The sequence below is a fragment of the Salvelinus namaycush genome, chromosome 3 (genome assembly GCF_016432855.1).
Source record: "Salvelinus namaycush isolate Seneca chromosome 3, SaNama_1.0, whole genome shotgun sequence".
In the NCBI taxonomy this organism is placed as follows: domain Eukaryota; kingdom Metazoa; phylum Chordata; class Actinopteri; order Salmoniformes; family Salmonidae; genus Salvelinus; species Salvelinus namaycush.
Genome location: NC_052309.1, coordinates 2,166,115 through 2,188,153, shown reverse-complemented (window position 1 = coordinate 2,188,153; position 22,039 = coordinate 2,166,115). Strand labels below are relative to the sequence as shown.

Here is a 22,039-nt window from a genome sequence, read left to right as displayed (position 1 = left end):
AAATTCTGTGAAATATCTTCAAATGGTCACACAGATGTTGTAATGTATTGTGTATCTCTGGTATACAGGTGTGGTCAGCACTGACACTAAGGGATTAGGTTCCTCCGGCCCTCTGACTCTGGGGGAGCAGGCTGCATCGCTGAGAGACCCTCAGGACAGACTGCAGGCTCTAAGGAGAGTCACCTCTACAGCCCAGATACTACTGGCATACAGCATGGTGATGAGAGCACTCTCCCAAACATCCTCTAGGTCGGTTGGTTTGTTTAATTGGATCGGTATCTCACAATGTGGGGTAGCCTAATGTTCAGAGTCCATCAACAACATATTCCATTCTACTGTACAGTGGCTACATTCCAGGCTCCTCCTCTGATGAGGTATTTCAATACACATTTGCTACTGAGAAATAGCTTGTTATTTCACCTCCAAAACGTTGTTTTGTTAGTCTTATGAAACCTTTTAAATTGGTCTGAAAACAGTGAGCTGGAAGCTTCTGTTATTATTTTTCTGACAGGCCAAATGTCAGAGTATTCATCAAACAATTCCTGTGCCGTTGTTCTAGTGATAAATTGGTTTTAAAACGTTACGGATCATATGTTACGGTTGATAGCTCAGTATTAGAACACTACAGGGCTGTGATCTGTTACTGTAGAACACTGCAGGGCTGTGATCTGTTACTGTAGAACACTGCAGGGCTGTGATCTGTTACTGTAGAACACTACAGGGCTGTGATCTGTTACTGTAGAACACTACAGGGCTGTGATCTGTTACTGTAGAACACTACAGGGCTGTGATCTGTTACTGTAGAACACTGCAGGGCTGTGATCTGTTACTGTAGAACACTGCAGGGCTGTGATCTGTTACTGTAGAACACTGCAGGGCTGTGATCTGTTACTGTAGAACACTGCAGGGCTGTGATCTGTTACTGTAGAACACTACAGGGCTGTGATCTGTTACTGTAGAACACTGCAGGGCTGTGATCTGTTACTGTAGAACACTACAGGGCTGTGATCTGTTACTGTAGAACACTACAGGGCTGTGATCTGTTACTGTAGAACACTGCAGGGCTGTGATCTGTTACTGTAGAACACTACAGGGCTGTGATCTGTTACTGTAGAACACTGCAGGGCTGTGATCTGTTACTGTAGAACACTACAGGGCTGTGATCTGTTACTGTAGAACACTGCAGGGCTGTGATCTGTTACTGTAGAACACTACAGGGCTGTGATCTGTTACTGTAGAACACTACAGGGCTGTGATCTGTGACTGTAGAACACTGCAGGGCTGTGATCTGTTACTGTAGAACACTACAGGGCTGTGATCTGTTACTGTAGAACACTACAGGGCTGTGATCTGTTACTGTAGAACACTGCAGGGCTGTGATCTGTTACTGTAGAACACTACAGGGCTGTGATCTGTTACTGTAGAACACTACAGGGCTGTGATCTGTTACTGTAGAACACTGCAGGGCTGTGATCTGTTACTGTAGAACACTGCAGGGCTGTGATCTGTTACTGTAGAACACTACAGGGCTGTGATCTGTTACTGTAGAACACTGCAGGGCTGTGATCTGTGACTGTAGAACACTGCAGGGCTGTGATCTGTTACTGTAGAACACTACATGGCTGTGATCTGTTACTGTAGAACACTGCAGGGCTGTGATCTGTTACTGTAGAACACTACAGGGCTGTGATCTGTTACTGTAGAACACTGCAGGGCTGTGATCTGTGACTGTAGAACACTGCAGGGCTGTGATCTGTGACTGTAGAACACTACAGGGCTGTGATCTGTTACTGTAGAACACTGCAGGGCTGTGATCTGTTACTGTAGAACACTACAGGGCTGTGATCTGTTACTGTAGAACACTACAGGGCTGTGATCTGTTACTGTAGAACACTACAGGGCTGTGATCTGTGACTGTAGAACACTACAGGGCTGTGATCTGTTACTGTAGAACACTGCAGGGCTGTGATCTGTTACTGTAGAACACTACAGGGCTGTGATCTGTTACTGTAGAACACTGCAGGGCTGTGATCTGTTACTGTAGAACACTACAGGGCTGTGATCTGTTACTGTAGAACACTGCAGGGCTGTGATCTGTTACTGTAGAACACTACAGGGCTGTGATCTGTTACTGTAGAACACTACAGGGCTGTGATCTGTTACTGTAGAACACTACAGGGCTGTGATCTGTTACTGTAGAACACTACAGGGCTGTGATCTGTTACTGTAGAACACTACAGGGCTGTGATCTGTTACTGTAGAACACTGCAGGGCTGTGATCTGTTACTGTAGAACACTACAGGGCTGTGATCTGTTACTGTAGAACTCTACAGGGCTGTGATCTGTTACTGTAGAACACTGCAGGGCTGTGATATGTTACTGTAGAACACTACAGGGCTGTGATCTGTTACTGTAGAACACTACAGGGCTGTGATCTGTTACTGTAGAACACTACAGGGCTGTGATCTGTTACTGTAGAACACTACAGGGCTGTGATCTGTTACTGTAGAACACTGCAGGGCTGTGATCTGTTACTGTAGAACACTGCAGGGCTGTGATCTGTTACTGTAGAACACTACAGGGCTGTGATCTGTTACTGTAGAACACTGCAGGGCTGTGATCTGTTACTGTAGAACACTGCAGGGCTGTGATCTGTTACTGTAGAACACTACAGGGCTGTGATCTGTTACTGTAGAACACTGCAGGGCTGTGATCTGTGACTGTAGAACACTACAGGGCTGTGATCTGTTACTGTAGAACACTGCAGGGCTGTGATCTGTTACTGTAGAACACTACAGGGCTGTGATCTGTTACTGTAGAACACTGCAGGGCTGTGATCTGTGACTGTAGAACACTACAGGGCTGTGATCTGTTACTGTAGAACACTGCACGGCTGTAATCTGTTACTGTAGAACACTGCACGGCTGTAATCTGTTACTGTAGAACACTACACGGCTGTAATCTGTTACTGTAGAACAATACAGGGCTGTGATCTGTTACTGTAGAACACTACAGGGCTGTGATCTGTTACTGTAGAACACTACAGGGCTAGGTTGTAATCTGTTACACTCCTGTGGTCCCCAATTGTGTGGAAAATGGGAATACAATTGTGTTTCCCTCATATCACACATCAATCTCTCCTCCCCTCCTTCCCTCCCTCTCTTCTTTTTCTTTCTTTATACTTATCTCCCTCTCTTGCCCAGTGTGTCAGTGTGCAGTGCCTCTAGTGGTCTGGAGGGCTTGGGCCTGGCAGACATCCGTATCCTGGTGCGTCTGATGTGCCTTGCGGCGGCAGGCCGAGTCCATACCAGTGTTGACCAGCAAGGGGTAGCAGAGAGAAGCAGCTCTGCCTTCGTCTCCTTCCTCAGCTCAGCTATAGGCAGCCTGGTCTCACACAGCCCCACAGCATACAGGGAGCTGGTGGACATCTGCACTCAGGTGTGTGAGTCTGTACTCGGGCTGGCTCCATATGTCTTAGACTGTCTACCAAGGTTGGGGTTAATTCCATTTCAATTCAGGAAGTAAACCTCAAATTCCAACTCCAATTGTATGTCTTACAAATGTCTTACGTTTGGCGTAGTCGGCAGGATATGGAATTTCGGTTTTCTTCTGGAATTGACCCCAACCTTGGTGTCTACATTTTTCCATCACCGTCTGTAGAATATATGGTGCTCTTGTAACTGTAATCTTTCTCTACTTACACTAATGACACCTCTTGGTCCGGTTCTAGGATCTGATGGCAGCTGCCACAGGGATGAACCTTGGTGCCATCAGTGATCCTGCACAGAGAGTTCGTCTGACCTCCACCCTGAAGAGGGCGCCACAACAAGATGTCACACCCCTCACACCTCCCACCTTCCTGGTCACACAGAGTCTGGTCTCCCTGCTCACAGAGAAGGGCATCCGTTACCGCTATTCCCCAGACAGAACCGTTACCGAGCAGCATGAGTCTAAAGGTGAGAGGAAGGTACTTTTATGCCAAAGTCAAAGAATAAGTTATGTTTGGTAAGGTACATATTTTTCAGGTAGTACATCCACATTGCACTCTGTAGCATTTCCCCCCTACTGGACACAACCCTGTAGAGAGGTTTGATTGGTTGGTGCTACCTCATGACGGCTGTTGTGTTTCCCCGATTGGTCCAGGTCCAGAGGCTGGTAGTCCGTCTGCTGCAGTACCTCCTCTCCAGGTGGGGGCGAGAGTGGGCCCTCTGGAGCTGGCCAACGCCCTGGCTGCCTGTGCCCTGTCTGCCAGGCTGACCAGTAAACACCGTCAGTGGGCAGCCCAGCAGCTGGTCCAGGCCCTGGCTGCCTCGGAGAGGGAGAGGGACAACCCCATCCGGCCTCAGACCTATAGCGACATGGCTGGAGACCTGAGGAAGTGTCCTCTGAAGAAGCTAGAGGGACATCACGGCAGGGTACGGGACTAAGATATTTAGGCTCGAATATTCATATCCTCTCTCCTCACATCCTTCTCAAACCGCATTGAAGGAGACGGTCTGAGGGGAGGGACCTTGGACCATCTCTTCCAATGAGGTTTGAGGAGAGAGGAAAGACTAATTAAAAAAGCCCTAGTGAAAAGTGATGCTTACTAATGAGGTTCCTATGATCAGTTCCTGTTTGTTGGATACTGATGTTGACCCCGGTTGTTGTTGTTGTAGGTGACTAGCTGTACTTGGAACAATGAGCAGGGTCTGTTGGCCACTGGAGCTCAGGACGGGACAGTCAGATTATGGGACGTCAACCAGAACACTGCTGACCTGCAGTGCACACACTCCTGTAGCATCAGGTATCATCATGACATAACAGTATGGGCCAATACTTCAGAAATGCATCCTTCTTAGTTTCCTTGAGATCAGTTCAGCTCACATAAAGGCAAGGTTACCACCTTATTACTTCCACCAATGCAACCAAGGGTGAAAAGAAGGATGCATTTCTAAAGTATTGGAACAGGGACATGAAAGATGTGTTGCTGTTGGGAGTAGAGAGCTAATGCCAATCCTGTCCTATTCCCCCAGTGATGACAGACGGAGCTCTGAGGCAGCAGGTGGAGCTCACCTGGTGTCTCCTGTCTACTGGAGCTCTGGAGGTACCCTCCTCGCTGCTTTCCAAAACAAGATCATCAACATCTGGACTGTCAACGGTATGTACAGTAGTAACGGGTCCTCAAACCTTTTAACAATGTGTGTAGTTCAGCTGTGTTTTCAAAAAGGTCAACCGTGACCGAAAGCTTGGCAAAAAAAATGGTTTTCCGTTGATCTTCATTTCATATGTTGAAAGCATTAAATATGTATCTTATCTGAGATTCTGATCAATGGTCTTTTTAAATTAAAATTAATTCCAAACTTTATCATTAATTTATAATCTCTCTGTTGTGGTTCATTCAGGAGCCCAGGGCCACGTGGAGGCCCAGCCGTCCTGGGTGACAGCCCTCTCCTGGGTGCAGACCTCCAGCCCCTTCCCCTCCCAGGGGGGCATCGCCGGGAAGGATGCCCAGCCAGAGAGCCTGTTGGTGGGCCGTCTGGACGGATCCCTCTGCTGGCTGCAGGTCACTGAAGACTTCACCATTGAGAGCACCGAGCTCACCCGCTGCCACAGGAAAGAATGTGAGTTACATTTATACTGACTGACTGCTGATCAATTAAGTGGCTATTTTTTTATTATTATTATATAGAGGAAACAAGGGCTCAAATATAGCTGCCAGCAGCCACAACATGGGTTCAAGCCAAGTTGCCGTAAGTCAGAAATGGCTTTGTTTATGACAATAAGTAGTGTTCTCAGTGGTCGTGGACTGGTTGATGTGTGATATCTTGCTCCTCTCACTCCCCTCCCAGCTCCTCAGTGTGTGGCGTGGCACAGTGTAGACAAGCCCTTTGCTGTGGGTTACCCTGATGGGAAAATCCTACTGGCTACCGCTGGATCCTACGAGACTGAACAGCCCCTACTACTGTCTGCCTTCCCTGTAAGTCAACACAGACTTTTACATCCATATAGTTGTGTAGTCATTTTACAGGCCACTCTTTAACCAACTCGGTCGCGTCGTTACCATTGTTATCAACGTTCTACTGACTCTGCAGCCATTGTGATGTCCTAAAGTAGAACGGGGACTAATGACTCTTTCGTTTAATTTACACTATATGGGCTTCGGAATATGACGCGATTGCTAAATTAGGCGCAAATTTAGTAGGAAGCAACTTTGCCATCATCATCATGTTGTCAAATTTACTTTAGACAGTTGGCGATGTCATTAGCTAGCAAAGTTTGTCAAAAATAGCTAGCAATGCTAACATTAGCTAGCTAAAATCTGGAGGTCTCCTCTCAATCTCAATCTAGCTAGCTAGGGTTATACTAAAGTCAATCTGGCAACATCAAAATGACGACAAAAGGGTTTTCTACTAATTAGACTCTCACTACTAAATGTCCTCTCACTGTCAACTGCATTTATTTTCAGCAAACTTAACATGTGTAAATATTTGTATGAACATAAGATTCAACAATTGAGACATAAACTGAACAAGTTCCACAGACATGTGACTAACAGAAATGGAATAATGTGTCCCTCAACAAAGGGGGGGTCAAAATCAAAAGTAACAGTCAGTATCTGGTGTGGCCACCAGCTGCATTAAGTACTGCAGTGCATCTCCTCCTCATGGATTGCACCAGATTTGCCAGTTCTTGCTGTGAGATGTTACCCCACTCTTCCACCAAGGCACCTGCAAGTTCCCGGACATTTCTGGAGGGAATGGCCCTAGCCCTCATCCTCCGATCCAACAGGTCCCAGACGTGCTCAATGGGATGGAGATCCGGGCTCTTCACTGGCCATGGCAGAACACTGACATTCCTGTCTTGCAGGAAATCACGCACAGAACGAGCAGTATGGCTGGTGGCATTGTCATGCTGGAGGGTCATGTCAGGATGAAGGGTACCACATGAGGGAGGAGGATTTCTTCCCTGTAACGCACCGTGTTGAGATTGCCTGCAATGACAACAAGCTCAGTCCGATGATGGTCTGGGGCGGTGTGTCACAGTATGACGGACCCTCCACCTCCAAATCGATCCCGCTCCAGAGTACAGGCCTCGGTGTAATGCCCATTCTTTCGACGATAAACGCGAATCCGATCATCACTCCTGGTGAGACAAAACCGCAACTCGTCATTGAAGAGCACATTTTTCTGGTCCAGCGATGGTGGGTTTGTGCCCATAGGCCACGTTGTTGCCAGTGATGTCTGGTGAGGACCTGCCTTACAACAGGCCTACAAGTCCAGCCTCTCTCAGCCTATTGTGGACAGTCTGAGCACTGATGGAGGGATTGTGCGTTCCTGGTGTAACTTGGGCAGTTGTTGTTGCCATCCTGTACCTGTCCCGCAGGTGTGATGTTCAGATGTACTGATCCTGTGCAGGTGTTGTTACACGTGGTCTGCCACTGCGAGGACGATCAGCTGTCTGTCCTGTCTCCCTGTAGCACTGTCTTAGGCGTCTCACAGTACGGACATTGCAATTTATTGCCCTGGCCACATCTGCAGACCTCGTGCCTCCTTGACCGCATGCCTAAGGCACGTTCACTCAGATGAGCAGGGACCCTGGGCATTTTTCAGAGTCAGTAGAAAGGCCTCTTTAGTGTCCTAGTTTTCATAACTTTGATATTACTTGCCTACCATCTGTAAGCTGTTAGTGTCTTAATGACCGTTCCACAGGTCTCTGTTCATTAATTGCTTATGGTTCATTGAACAAGCATGGGAAACAGTGTTTAAACCCTTTACAATGAAGATCTGTCAAGTTATTTTGATTTTTACGAATTATCTTTGAAAGACAGGATCCTGAAAAAGGGACGTTTATTTTTTTGTTGAGTTTATTTGGTTTCAGAAATGCCATCTTGTTTTAAGCCACAGGAAGGCACTCTAGACCAAATCTTCACCAGCGCCCAATGAGGATACATTGAGTAGAATGCTCAGCTGGTCATCAGTCCTAAAACAAAAGTTGAAAACAGTGTGACGCAATGTGCCATCAATGATTACTTGAAAATACAGTAAATTATTTCAATTCAGAAAACTAAGCTGAAAACAACACATCCAGGAAATCCAAGATTGCAAGCAAAATATTTGTCATATTCAGTCAGAATTATCCATTTACCTGATGTAGCCAGCCCTCCTCACGTCTCTCTCCCTCCATCTCTCTCTCCCTCCATCTCTCGTTCTCGCTCTCGCTATCTCTCGCTCTCTCTCTCTCCCTCCATCTCTCGTTCTCGCTCTCGCTATCTCTCTCTCTCTCTCTCTCTCTCTCTCTCTCTCTCTCTCTCTCTCCCCCTCTCTCTCTCTCTCTCTCTCTCTCTCTCTCTCCCTCTCTCTCTCTCTCTCTCTCTCTCTCACTCTCAATCCCCCCTACCCCTCTCCAGGAGAGTGTCAGCATCCTGCGCTGGGACCCCACGGGTCACCTCCTCCTCTCCACGGGCCGTTCTGAGGTGGTGAAGATCTGGGGGCGGGCGGGAGGCACCTGGATCACCCTCCACTCCCTGTTCCACACAGGCACCGTCAACACGGCCGAGTGGTGCCCGCTGCCAGGCAGAGGTCCCGAACCACGCCTTATGATGGCTGTGTGAGTACCAGGGAATAAGGGGAAAGTGTGAGTACCAGGGAATAAGGGGAGAGTGTGTGAGTACCAGGGAATAAGGGGAGAGTGTGAGTACCAGGGAATAAGGGGAGAGTGTGAGTACCAGGGAATAAGGGGAGAGTGTGAGTACCAGGGAATAAGGGGAGAGTGTGAGTACCAGGGAATAAGGGGAGAGTGTGAGTACCAGGGAATAAGGGGAGAGTGTGAGTACCAGGGAATAAGGGGAGAGTGTGAGTACCAGGGAATAAGGGGAGTGTGAGTACCAGGGAATAAGGGGAGTGTGATTACCAGGGAATAAGGGGAGTGTGATTACCAGGGAATAAGGGGAGAGTGTGTGAGTACTAGGTAATAAGGGGAGAGAGTGTGAGTACCAGGGAATAAGGGAGAGTGTGAGTACCAGGGAATAAGGGAGAGTGTGAGTACCAGGGAATAAGGGAGAGTGTGAGTACCAGGGAATAAGGGGAGAGTGTGTGAGTACTAGGTAATAAGGGGAGAGTGTGTGAGTACTAGGTAATAAGGGGAGAGAGTGTGAGTACCAGGGAATAAGGGGAGAGAGTGTGAGTACCAGGGAATAAGGGGAGAGTGTGAGTACCAGGGAATAAGGGGAGAGTGTGAGTACCAGGGAATAAGGGAGAGTGTGAGTACCAGGGAATATGGGAGAGTGTGCGAGTACCAGGGAATAAGGGGAGAGTGTGAGTACCAGGGAATAAGGGGAGAGTGTGAGTACCAGGGAATAAGGGGATAGTGTGTGAGTACCAGGGAATAAGGGGAGAGTGTGAGTACCAGGGAATAAGGGGAGAGTGTGTGAGTACCAGGGAATAAGGGGAGAGTGTGAGTGCTAGGGAATAAGGGGTGAGTGTGAGTACCAGGGAATAAGGGGAGAGAGTGTGAGTACCAGGGAATAAGGGGAGAGTGTGTGAGTACCAGGGAATAAGGGGAGAGTGTGTGAGTACCAGGGAATAAGGGGAGAGTGTGTGAGTACCAGGGAATAAGGGGAGAGTGTGTGAGTACCAGGGAATAAGGGGAGAGTGTGTGAGTACTAGGGAATAAGGGGAGAGTGTGAGTACCAGGGAATAAGGAGAGAGTGAGCTGTGTACACTGAGTAATTAGTACATTATTAGCTATATTTGACAGTGACAACGCACATTGATCAACATTTCTGTATATGGGTCAACTGTAGTCCCTGTAGACATTAGATTTAGTTATTCCCTATATTTCCTCTGTCTTTATAGAGGGAGCCAGAATGGTCTTCTGAATGTGTGGACTCTGCCACAGGGGGGCACTAATGTGTCAGCTCCTAAGTTCCTGGGCAGCTCATCCGGTCAGGAGAACAACGGTGGCATCAAGGTCAGTACAGTACAGTGTGTTTCTGTAGCGATCAGTTATGACTGAGATAAGCGGCTTCGGTTATGTCTCCTTTCTTCCCCCATTTCCTCTGACACCTAAATGGGAAGTAGAATATTGTCAGTTGTCTTTGTGGAGGAACAGAAATTCATCATTTTCTATTATTCTATTCTTTTTCTTCTTCTTATCCTTTTTGGATTCTTCTAATAACTAATGACAACTGTAGTTGTCAATTCAATTCCAGTTACTCTTTTATTCACTGTGTCCTGATTTATGTGGCGTTTGGCCTCCCTAGCGTGGCAGTGCCAAGTGTGTGTTCAGACTGAGTGGTCACATCACAGCGGTGAAGACCCTGTCGTTCTGCCCCAGTGGTCTGGCCCTGGTGTCTGGAGGTATAGGAGGACTACTCAACATCTGGTCTCTACAGGTGAGAGCTGTAGCATGACGGACTACACTACTAATAATGCACTGTGTTGCATATCCAGTTTTATCATAGTAAAGATGATCTTAAAGATAACCTAATAGAGTTAACCAAACTCCTTATCAATACAACATCCTCTGTCTATTATCAGTGCCGTGTGTTCTAATCTTATCCCGGTTCCCCCCTCCTACAGGATGGTTCCATCCTACAGACAGTGGTGACAGGCCTAGGCTCAGTGGTCAGTACCACCTGGATACCAAATGTAGGGGTGGCTGCCTGCTCCGTGAGGTCAAAGGTTAGTCCAGTATGCCTTTCATTGCACTAGGCCTCAGGCTCTATCTCTTAACGATCTGTCCTCGTCTGTTCTCGTCTCCCCCTTCATCTCCACTGATTGGAACAGACTTGCCAGGTGTAAACAGTATGGTGGGAGATCATCATTAGGCTGTCTTTCACTTGGTCACTTCTTTCAGATCAGTGCAGTTGAAAGAGAGGGGAGGAGATGAGAGGACAGCTTTTTAGACTGAGAAAGAGACCTAATGAACCGGGTCTGATGTCTGACCTCCCCTCCAACAGGATGCTCTGCTGATCCGCTGTACGTCAGACTGGATCTCCCAGAACCACGTGTTGGCATCCTGCCGCACCGTCCTCAGAACACAGGGCATTCTGGGTCTGAACCGTGCACCCTGCATGGCCGTCTTCCTGGAGAGACTTCCCACACTGCTTCAGGAACAGTACAGCTACGAGAGGGTTGGTACAGTACAGCAGTATAGCTAGCTAGTTAGTTAGTTATATACTTAGTTAGTTATCTACTTAGTTAGTTAGTTAGTTTGGCCCCAGCATGACCGTCATCCTGGAGAGACTTCCCACACTGCTGCAGGAGGCTGCTTGGATTTACATTTCTACACATACTCTGTAGAGGCTCGCCTAACAGCTTGTGACTTGTGATTTCGGTGCATTCCTGAGGTTGTAACTTTATGCAAGCGCCCTTCTGCAATTTTCTGCAAGTTTTACTACAGGGAACGCTTGGTGGATATAATCCAGCCTTCGCTAGTGCTGCTGAACTCAACAAACTGTCACGGAAGGCCAATTTACAGACAAATGTCCCGTCTCTCTGCAAGGTTATTGAGCCCAAAGGAACATCGGCTAATACAGTAGTTTTCCACCTCATTGGATCTTGAGGATTAATTAGTGTGTCTGTGTGTGGGGTGTCTGTCTGTGTGTGGGGTGTCTGTCTGTGTGTGGGGTGTCTGTGTGTGGAGGGGTGTCTGTCTCTGTGTGTGGGGTCTCTGTCTGTCTCTGTGTGTGGGGTCTCTTTCTGTGTGTGTGGGCTCTCTGTCTCTGTGTGTGGGGTCTGTGTGAGTGGGGTCTGTCTGTGTGTGTGTGTGTGGGGTGTCTGTCTGTCTGTGTATGTGGGGTGTCTGTCTCTGTGTGTGTGGGGTGTATCTGTCTGTCTGCGTTTGTGGGGTGTCTGTCTGTCTGTGTGTGTGGGGTGTCTGTCTGTGTGTGGGGTGTTTGCGTCTCTCTCTCTCGCGCTCTCTCTCTAGAGTCACGTGACAGCGGGCGACCAGTTGGTCCACAGTGCCTTCCTCCAGAGTCTGGCCTCTCTGACCGTCGGTCTTTCCCTGGAACAGTACCTGTGTCGGCCCTACCAACCCCCCCACCACCACCCTGCCAGCCTCAGCCTCGACCACACACACGCCTGCCCCATGGAGTGGAGCTGGCTCCAAACCTTCTCCACCACTGTGAAGAGCGCAGAGGCCATCGCCAGGGGAACAGCATTCCCAGAATCCTTCACTGTCCCAGAGTTCCAGCAGGCAGGAGCCACAGAACTCAGCAAGCCCCTGGTGAGCAGAAAGTAGAAGCTTCTTGTAGCTTCCTCAGACTAGGATGGTGTCTGAAATATGACACCCTATTCCCTATTTCTATGTATTATTAGTTTTATTTGTTCATCTTTCCATTTACTGTAATGTATGGCAGCTCACACAGTTTGTTGATGCACTCTCTTCACTTCGCTTCAATTCACTTCTTCTCATCGCTTCTCTTCTTCGCTTCTCTTCTTCGCTTCTCTTCTTCACTTCTTCTTCGCTTCTCTTCTTCACTTCTTCTTCTCTTTGCTTCACTTCTCTTCTTTTCTTCTCTCCTCTTTCTCAGGACAATAGTAAGTGGAGCTTCATGATGGACGAACAACTCATGTCCTGGGCCACCACCAGACCCGAGGTAAGATTTCTGTCTCTAATACCATATCTGCATCACAAATGGCACCCTATTCCCTATATAGTGCACTACTATTGACCAGGGCCTACATAGGGCTCAGGTCAAAAGAAGTCCACCATATCTCCTGAGGTAAGATTTCTGTCTGTAAAACCATATATCCTATTCTCTTAATGTCATTACTGTATCACTTGACATACCCTCAGCAGCTCTGGGAGCCCACTCCCTGGGCCAGCCTCATGACACAGCTCCATCACTTCATGTTCAGATAGCTGTATCACTAGCGATGCCCACTGTTCAGTGTTATAAATGCCTGTTCCCATAAAGATATCCTGTCTGTTATTATTCATTTTGAAGGTGTAAATCATGCTGCCTTGCCAACTGTTTTGGTCATTGTTAGAAAGACGGGACAAAGCGATCAGACTACTTTAAGCTACTTTAACAGGCTTTCCCACCTCCTCTTACCGTATTTGACAGGACTGGCAGCAGGGAGGGAAGAGTCAGGTGTTTCTGTGGGGCAACGGGCGTCACGGACAGCTGGCAGACGCAGGGACCAACCTGATGGTGCCTACTATCGCCCCGTCTCTGTCCCAGACACATCAGGTAGAGTTCATAACCTACTAATACACCAGGGTCACGTTCATTACAGCACACGTAGTGCGCATTTCTGATTAGGCAGCTGCAGATAGTACTTAGACTTCTTACATTTTGAGCCCAAAGAGTCTCTGTTGTTGACCTGTGATGCTCTACTCTCTGCAGGTTGTGTGTGGGCAGAACTGTACATTCCTGGTACAGGCTAACGGTACGGTGCTGGCTGTAGGAGAGGGTAGCTATGGGAGACTGGGCCAGGGCAACTCTGATGACCTATATACCCCCACAGTCATCTCAGCCTTACAAGGTAACATCTTTATCTCAGGTTGATCTTTAACCTTGGACACCTTTGACCCCTCTGTCCCCCTTGTTGATCCCCCCCCCAGGCTACGTGGTGACCCAGCTGGTGACCTCTTGCGGTTCTGACGGCCACTCCATGGCGCTGACGGAGAGCGGCGAGGTGTTCAGCTGGGGAGATGGAGACTACGGGAAGCTGGGACACGGGAACAGTGAGAGACAGAGACGACCCAAACAGGTGGAGGCTCTGCAGGGAGAGGAGGTGGTGCAGGTAGGACTGGAGATGAGGCTCTGCAGGGAGAGGAGGTGGTGTAGATAGGACTGGAGATGAGGCTCTGCAGGGAGAGGAGGTGATGTAGGTAGGACTGGAGATGAGGCTCTGCAGGGAGAGGAGGTGATGTAGGTAGGACTGGAGATGAGGCTCTGCAGGGAGAGGAGGTGATGTAGATAGGACTGGAGATGAGGCTCTGCAGGGAGAGGAGGTGATGTAGGTAGGACTGGAGATGAGGCTCTGCAGGGAGAGGAGGTGGTGCAGGTAGGACTGGAGATGAGGCTCTGCAGGGAGAGGAGGTGGTGTAGGTAGGACTGGAGATGAGGCTCTGCAGGGAGAGGAGGTGGTGCAGGTAGGACTGGAGATGAGGCTCTGCAGGGAGAGGAGGTGGTGCAGGTAGGACTGGAGATGAGGCTCTGCAGGGAGAGGAGGTGGTGCAGGTAGGACTGGAGATGAGGCTCTGCAGGGAGAGGAGGTGGTGCAGGTAGGACTGGAGATGAGGCTCTGCAGGGAGAGGAGGTGGTGCAGGTAGGACTGGAGATGAGGCTCTGCAGGTCACACCTAACATTACTGGGAAGTTAAATGACATTATATGAATCCCTCTTACTGTAGATTGCAAACCCTTCGTTGTAGTTACATTAGATGTATAATGCTTCATTCTAAGTGGTAGGCCAGCATGGAAACATTGTCTTGGTTTCATTTACCCTGAATAGTTTCTCTGTCTCTGTCATTCATCATTCCTTCACACAACAGTTGTCGTGTGGGTTCAAACACTCAGCCGTGATTACAGCAGACGGGAAGCTGTTCACCTTCGGTAGTGGAGACTCTGGTCGTCTGGGTCAAAGATCAACGTCCAACAAGATGCTGCCAGAGAGAGTCACGGCACTGGAGGGATATCACATTGGACAGGTAAGATCCGTCATATCAGACGTACTAAACCGTATTAGCACACTACATGGTTGCCATTGCACTCAGGCCAGGTCCATCAACAACCAGACTGCTGCGCAGGCCCACTAACAACAGAGCGAAAGCACCTTAATAACAGAAATATAGGGATGCTTAAAACATCAACTTAACAAGACAGGTAACGTCCATCATATCAGACAGGTAACGTCCATCGTATCAGACAGGTAACGTCCATCGTATCAGACAGGTAACGTCCATCGTATCAGACAGGTAACGTCCATCGTATCGGACAGGTAACGTCCATCGTATCGGACAGGTAACGTTCATCGTATCGGACAGGTAACGTCCATCGTATCGGACAGGTAACGTCCATCGTATCGGACAGGTGGTAACGTCCATCGTATCGGACAGGTGGTAACGTCCATCGTATCGGACAGGTGGTAACGTCCATCGTATCGGACAGGTGGTAACGTCCATCGTGTCGGACAGGTGGTAACGTCCATCGTGTCGGACAGGTGGTAACGTCCATCGTGTCGGACAGGTGGTAACGTCCATCGTGTCGGACAGGTGGTAACGTCCATCGTGTCGGACAGGTGGTAACGTCCATCGTGTCGGACAGGTGGTAACGTCCATCGTGTCGGACAGGTGGTAACGTCCATCGTGTCGGACAGGTGGTAACGTCCATCGTGTCGGACAGGTGGTAACGTCCATCGTGTCGGACAGGTGGTAACGTCCATCGTGTCGGACAGGTGGTAACGTCCATCGTGTCGGACAGGTGGTAACGTCCATCGTGTCGGACAGGTGGTAACGTCCATCGTGTCGGACAGGTGGTAACGTCCATCGTGTCGGACAGGTGGTAACGTCCATCGTGTCGGACAGGTGGTAACGTCCATCGTGTCGGACAGGTAAAGAGCTGATGATAACATGTTTGATTTTCTGTCCTGTGATCTGTGATGGCAATGCTGCCTATAGGAGCAAAATGTTTTAAAGCAGGGGTCTCAGTCAGGGCTGGTGTATTAAAGCAGGGGGTCTCAGTCAGGGCTGGTGTATTAAAGCAGGGGGTCTCAGTCAGGGCTGGTGTATTAAAGCAGGGGGTCTCAGTCAGGGCTGGTGTATTAAAGCAGGGGTCTCAGTCAGGGCTGGTGTATTAAAGCAGGGGTCTCAGTCAGGGCTGGTGTATTAAAGCAGAGGTCTCAGTCAGGGCTGGTGTATTAAAGCAGGAGTCTCAGTCAGGGCTGGTGTATTAAAGCAGGGGTCTCAGTCAGGGCTGGTGTATTAAAGCAGGAGTCTCAGTCAGGGCTGGTGTATTAAAGCAGGGGTCTCAGTCAGGGCTGGTGTATTAAAGCAGGGAGTCTCAGTCAGGGCTGGTGTATTAAAGCAGGGGTCTCAGTCAGGGCTGGTGTATTAAAGCAGGGGTCTCAGTCAGGGCTGGTGTATTAAAGCAGGGGTCTCAGTCAGGGCTGGTGTATTAAAGCAGGGGTCTCAGTCATGCCTGGTGTATTAAAGCAGGGGTCTCAGTCATGCCTGGTGTATTAAAGCAGGGGTCTCAGTCAGGGCTGGTGTATTAAAGCAGGGGTCTCAGTCAGGGCTGGTGTATTAAAGCAGGGGTCTCAGTCAGGGCTGGTGTATTAAAGCAGGGGTCTCAGTCAGGGTTGGTGTATTAAAGCAGGGGTCTCAGTCAGGGCTGGTGTATTAAAGCAGGGGTCTCAGGGCTGGTGTATTAAAGCAGGGGTCTCAGGGCTGGTGTATTAAAGCAGGGGTCTCAGTCAGGGCTGGTGTATTAAAGCAGGGGTCTCAGGGCTGGTGTATTAAAGCAGGGGTCTCAGGGCTGGTGTATTAAAGCAGGGGTCTCAGGGCTGGTGTATTAAAACAGGGGTCTCAGGGCTGGTGTATTAAAGCAGGGGTCTCAGGGTTGGTGTATTAAAACAGGGGTCTCAGTCAGGGCTGGTGTATTAAAACAGGGGTCTCAGTCAGGGCTGGTGTATTAAAGCAGGGGTCTCAGTCAGGGTTGGTGTATTAAAGCAGGGAGTCTCAGTCAGGGCTGGTGTATTAAAGCAGGGGTCTCAGTCAGGGCTGGTGTATTAAAGCAGGGGTCTCAGGGCTGGTGTATTAAAGCAGGGGTCTCAGTCAGGGCTGGTGTATTAAAGCAGGGAGTCTCAGTCAGGGCTGGTGTATTAAAGCAGGGGTCTCAGTCAGGGTTGGTGTATTAAAGCAGGAGTCTCAGTCAGGGCTGGTGTATTAAAGCAGCGGTCTCAGTCAGGGCTGGTGTATTAAAGCAGCGGTCTCAGTCAGGGCTGGTGTATTAAAGCAGGGGGTCTCAGGGCTGGTGTATTAAAGCAGGGGTCTCAGTCAGGGCTGGTGTATTAAAGCAGCGGTCTCAGTCAGGGCTGGTGTATTAAAGCAGGGAGTCTCAGTCAGGGCTGGTGTATTAAAGCAGGGGGTCTCAGGGCTGGTGTATTAAAGCAGCGGTCTCAGTCAGGGCTGGTGTATTAAAGCAGGGGTCTCAGGGCTGGTGTATTAAAGCAGGGTTCTCAGGGCTGGTGTATTAAAGCAGGGGTCTCAGTCAGGGCTGGTGTATTAAAGCAGGGAGTCTCAGTCAGGGCTGGTGTATTAAAGCAGGGGTCTCAGTCAGGGTTGGTGTATTAAAGCAGGAGTCTCAGTCAGGGCTGGTGTATTAAAGCAGGAGTCTCAGTCAGGGCTGGTGTATTAAAGCAGGGGTCTCAGGGCTGGTGTATTAAAGCAGGGGTCTCAGGGCTGGTGTATTAAAGCAGGGGTCTCAGTCAGGGCTGGTGTATTAAAGCAGGGGTCTCAGTCAGGGCTGGTGTATTAAAGCAGGGGTCTCAGTCAGGGCTGGTGTATTAAAGCAGGGGTCTCAGTCAGGGCTGGTGTATTAAAGCAGGGGTCTCAGTCAGGGCTGGTGTATTAAAGCAGGGGTCTCAGTCAGGCCTGGTGTATTAAAGCAGGGGTCTCAGTCAGGCCTGGTGTATTAAAGCAGGGGTCTCAGTCAGGGCTGGTGTATTAAAGCAGGGGTCTCAGTCAGGGCTGGTGTATTAAAGCAGGGGTCTCAGGGCTGGTGTATTAAAGCAGGGAGTCTCAGTCAGGGCTGGTGTATTAAAGCAGGGGTCTCAGTCAGGGCTGGTGTATTAAAGCAGGGAGTCTCAGTCAGGCCTGGTGTATTAAAGCAGGGGTCTCAGTCAGGGCTGGTGTATTAAAGCAGGGAGTCTCAGTCAGGGCTGGTGTATTAAAGCAGGGAGTCTCAGTCAGGGCTGGTGTATTAAAGCAGGGGTCTCAGTCAGGGCTGGTGTATTAAAGCAGGGGTCTCAGTCAGGGCTGGTGTATTAAAGCAGGGGTCTCAGGGCTGGTGTTTTAAAGCAGGGGTCTCAGGGCTGGTGTATTAAAGCAGGGGGTCTCAGGGCTGGTGTATTAAAGCAGGGGTCTCAGGGCTGGTGTATTAAAGCAGGGGTCTCAGGGCTGGTGTTTTAAAGCAGGGGTCTCAGTCAGGGCTGGTGTATTAAAGCAGGGGTCTCAGGGCTGGTGTTTTAAAGCAGGGGTCTCAGGGCTGGTGTTTTAAAGCAGGGGGTCTCAGGGCTGGTGTATTAAAGCAGGGGTCTCAGGGCTGGTGTATTAAAGCAGGGGTCTCAGGGCTGGTGTTTTAAAGCAGGGGTCTCAGTCAGGGCTGGTGTATTAAAGCAGGGGGTCTCAGTCAGGCCTGGTGTATTAAAGCAGGGGTCTCAGTCAGGGCTGGTGTATTAAAGCAGGGGTCTCAGTCAGGGCTGGTGTATTAAAGCAGGGGTCTCAGTCAGGGCTGGTGTATTAAAACAGGGGTCTCAGTCAGGGCTGGTGTATTAAAGCAGGGGGTCTCAGTCAGGGCTGGTGTATTAAAGCAGGGGTCTCAGGGCTGGTGTATTAAAGCAGGGGTCTCAGTCAGGGCTGGTGTATTAAAGCAGGGAGTCTCAGTCAGGGCTGGTGTATTAAAGCAGGGGGTCTCAGTCAGGGCTGGTGTATTAAAGCAGGGGTCTCAGTCAGGGCTGGTGTATTAAAGCAGGGGGTCTCAGTCAGGGCTGGTGTATTAAAGCAGGGGTCTCAGTCAGGGGCTGGTGTATTAAAGCAGGGTTCTCAGGGCTGGTGTATTAAAGCAGGGGTCTCAGTCAGGGCTGGTGTATTAAAGCAGAGGGTCTCAGTCAGGGCTGGTGTATTAAAGCAGGGGTCTCAGTCAGGGCTGGTGTATTAAAGCAGGGGTCTCAGTCAGGGCTGGTGTATTAAAGCAGGGGGTCTCAGTCAGGGCTGGTGTATTAAAGCAGAGGGTCTCAGTCAGGGCTGGTGTATTAAAGCAGAGGGTCTCAGTCAGGGCTGGTGTATTAAAGCAGAGGGTCTCAGTCAGGGCTGGTGTATTAAAACAGAGGGTCTCAGTCAGGGCTGGTGTATTAAAGCAGGGGTCTCAGTCAGGCCTGGTGTATTAAAGCAGGGGTCTCAGTCAGGGCTTGTGTATTAAAGCAGGGGTCTCAGTCAGGGCTGGTGTATTAAAGCAGGGGGTCTCAGTCAGGGCTGGTGTATTAAAGCAGGGGTCTCAGTCAGGGCTGGTGTATTAAAGCAGGGGGTCTCAGTCAGGGCTGGTGTATTAAAGCAGGGGTCTCAGTCAGGGTTGGTGTATTAAAGCAGGGGTCTCAGTCAGGGCTGGTGTATTAAAGCAGGGGTCTCAGTCAGGGCTGGTGTATTAAAGCAGGGGGTCTCAGTCAGGGCTGGTGTATTAAAGCAGGGGTCTCAGTCAGGGCTGGTGTATTAAAGCAGGGGTCTCAGTCAGGGCTGGTGTATTAAAGCAGGGGGTCTCAGGGCTGGTGTATTAAAGCAGGAGTCTCAGTCAGGGCTGGTGTATTAAAGCAGGAGTCTCAGTCAGGGCTGGTGTATTAAAGCAGGGGTCTCAGGGCTGGTGTATTAAAGCAGGGGTCTCAGGGCTGGTGTATTAAAGCAGGGGTCTCAGGGCTGGTGTATTAAAGCAGGGGTCTCAGTCAGGGCTGGTGTATTAAAGCAGGGGTCTCAGTCAGGGCTGGTGTATTAAAGCAGGGGGTCTCAGGGCTGGTGTATTAAAGCAGGGGTCTCAGTCAGGGCTGGTGTATTAAAGCAGGGGTCTCAGTCAGGGCTGGTGTATTAAAGCAGGGGTCTCAGTCAGGGCTGGTGTATTAAAGCAGGGGTCTCAGTCAGGGCTGGTGTATTAAAGCAGAGGTCTCAGGGCTGGTGTATTAAAGCAGGGGTCTCAGTCAGGGCTTGTGTATTAAAGCAGGGGTCTCAGGGCTGGTGTATTAAAGCAGGGGTCTCAGTCAGGGCTTGTGTATTAAAGCAGGGGTCTCAGGGCTGGTGTATTAAAGCAGGGGTCTCAGTCAGGGCTGGTGTATTAAAACAGGGGTCTCAGTCAGGGCTGGTGTATTAAAGCAGGGGTCTCAGTCAGGGCTGGTGTATTAAAGCAGGGGTCTCAGTCAGGGCTGGTGTATTAAAGCAGGGGTCTCAGTCAGGGCTGGTGTATTAAAGCAGGGGTCCTCAGTCAGGCCTGGTGTATTAAAGCAGGGGTCTCAGTCAGGCCTGGTGTATTAAAGCAGGGGTCTCAGTCAGGGCTGGTGTATTAAAGCAGGGGTCTCAGTCAGGGCTGGTGTATTAAAGCAGGGGTCTCAGGGCTGGTGTATTAAAGCAGGGAGTCTCAGTCAGGGCTGGTGTATTAAAGCAGGGGTCTCAGTCAGGGCTGGTGTATTAAAGCAGGGAGTCTCAGTCAGGCCTGGTGTATTAAAGCAGGGGTCTCAGTCAGGGCTGGTGTATTAAAGCAGGGAGTCTCAGTCAGGGCTGGTGTATTAAAGCAGGGAGTCTCAGTCAGGGCTGGTGTATTAAAGCAGGGGTCTCAGTCAGGGCTGGTGTATTAAAGCAGGGGTCTCAGTCAGGGCTGGTGTATTAAAGCAGGGGTCTCAGGGCTGGTGTTTTAAAGCAGGGGTCTCAGGGCTGGTGTATTAAAGCAGGGGTCTCAGTCAGGGCTGGTGTATTAAAGCAGGGGTCTCAGTCAGGGCTGGTGTATTAAAGCAGGGGTCTCAGTCAGGGCTGGTGTATTAAAACAGGGGTCTCAGTCAGGGCTGGTGTATTAAAGCAGGGGGTCTCAGTCAGGGCTGGTGTATTAAAGCAGGGGTCTCAGGGCTGGTGTATTAAAGCAGGGGTCTCAGTCAGGGCTGGTGTATTAAAGCAGGGAGTCTCAGTCAGGGCTGGTGTATTAAAGCAGGGGGTCTCAGTCAGGGCTGGTGTATTAAAGCAGGGGTCTCAGTCAGGGCTGGTGTATTAAAGCAGGGGGTCTCAGTCAGGGCTGGTGTATTAAAGCAGGGGTCTCAGTCAGGGCTGGTGTATTAAAGCAGGGTTCTCAGGGCTGGTGTATTAAAGCAGGGGTCTCAGTCAGGGCTGGTGTATTAAAGCAGAGGGTCTCAGTCAGGGCTGGTGTATTAAAGCAGGGGTCTCAGTCAGGGCTGGTGTATTAAAGCAGGGGTCTCAGTCAGGGCTGGTGTATTAAGCAGGGGGTCTCAGTCAGGGCTGGTGTATTAAAGCAGAGGGTCTCAGTCAGGGCTGGTGTATTAAAGCAGAGGGTCTCAGTCAGGGCTGGTGTATTAAAGCAGAGGGTCTCAGTCAGGGCTGGTGTATTAAAGCAGAGGGTCTCAGTCAGGGCTGGTGTATTAAAACAGAGGGTCTCAGTCAGGGCTGGTGTATTAAAGCAGGGGTCTCAGTCAGGCCTGGTGTATTAAAGCAGGGGTCTCAGTCAGGGCTTGTGTATTAAAGCAGGGGTCTCAGTCAGGGCTGGTGTATTAAAGCAGGGGGTCTCAGTCAGGGCTGGTGTATTAAAGCAGGGGTCTCAGTCAGGGCTGGTGTATTAAAGCAGGGGGTCTCAGTCAGGGCTGTGTATTAAAGCAGGGGGTCTCAGTCAGGGTTGGTGTATTAAAGCAGGGTCTCAGTCAGGGCTGGTGTATTAAAGCAGGGGGTCTCAGTCAGGCTGGTGGATTAAAGCAGGGGTCTCAGTCAGGCTGGTGTATTAAAGCAGGGGGTTCTCAGTCAGGGCTGGTGTATTAAAGCAGGGGGTCTCAGTCAGGGCTGGTGTATTAAAGCAGGGGTCTCAGTCAGGGCTGGTGTATTAAAGCAGGGTGTCTCAGTAGGGCTGGTGTATTAAAGCAGGAGGCTCATCAGGGCTGGTGTATTAAAGCAGGAGTCTCAGTCAGGGGCTGGTGTATTAAAGCAGGAGTCTCAGTCAGGGCTGGTGTATTAAAGCAGGGGTCTCAGGCTGGTGTAGTAAAGCAGGGGTGCTCAGGGCTGGTGTCATTAAAGAGGGGTCTCAGGGGGTGTACTTAAAAGCAGGGTCTCATCAGGGCTGGTGTATTAAA

At 49.8% G+C, this 22,039-nt stretch overlaps 1 protein-coding gene across 1 annotated transcript in view; it reads left to right on the top strand.

The window, feature by feature from the left end:
• Window positions 1-22,039, top strand: part of LOC120044749 (probable E3 ubiquitin-protein ligase HERC1) — a 96,799-nt gene that overhangs the window by 57,067 nt on the left and 17,693 nt on the right. Inside the window, exons 50-68 of the mRNA XM_038989426.1 lie at window positions 69-249; window positions 3,204-3,438; window positions 3,731-3,942; window positions 4,199-4,415; window positions 4,659-4,786; window positions 5,016-5,140; window positions 5,385-5,603; window positions 5,832-5,959; window positions 8,390-8,589; window positions 9,837-9,951; window positions 10,244-10,375; window positions 10,563-10,664; window positions 10,943-11,116; window positions 11,914-12,213; window positions 12,521-12,586; window positions 13,058-13,183; window positions 13,340-13,478; window positions 13,558-13,739; window positions 14,493-14,648. Coding sequence (XP_038845354.1) covers window positions 69-249; window positions 3,204-3,438; window positions 3,731-3,942; window positions 4,199-4,415; window positions 4,659-4,786; window positions 5,016-5,140; window positions 5,385-5,603; window positions 5,832-5,959; window positions 8,390-8,589; window positions 9,837-9,951; window positions 10,244-10,375; window positions 10,563-10,664; window positions 10,943-11,116; window positions 11,914-12,213; window positions 12,521-12,586; window positions 13,058-13,183; window positions 13,340-13,478; window positions 13,558-13,739; window positions 14,493-14,648 — 3,137 coding nt within the window. The remainder of the gene's footprint in view (window positions 1-68; window positions 250-3,203; window positions 3,439-3,730; window positions 3,943-4,198; window positions 4,416-4,658; window positions 4,787-5,015; window positions 5,141-5,384; window positions 5,604-5,831; window positions 5,960-8,389; window positions 8,590-9,836; window positions 9,952-10,243; window positions 10,376-10,562; window positions 10,665-10,942; window positions 11,117-11,913; window positions 12,214-12,520; window positions 12,587-13,057; window positions 13,184-13,339; window positions 13,479-13,557; window positions 13,740-14,492; window positions 14,649-22,039) is intronic.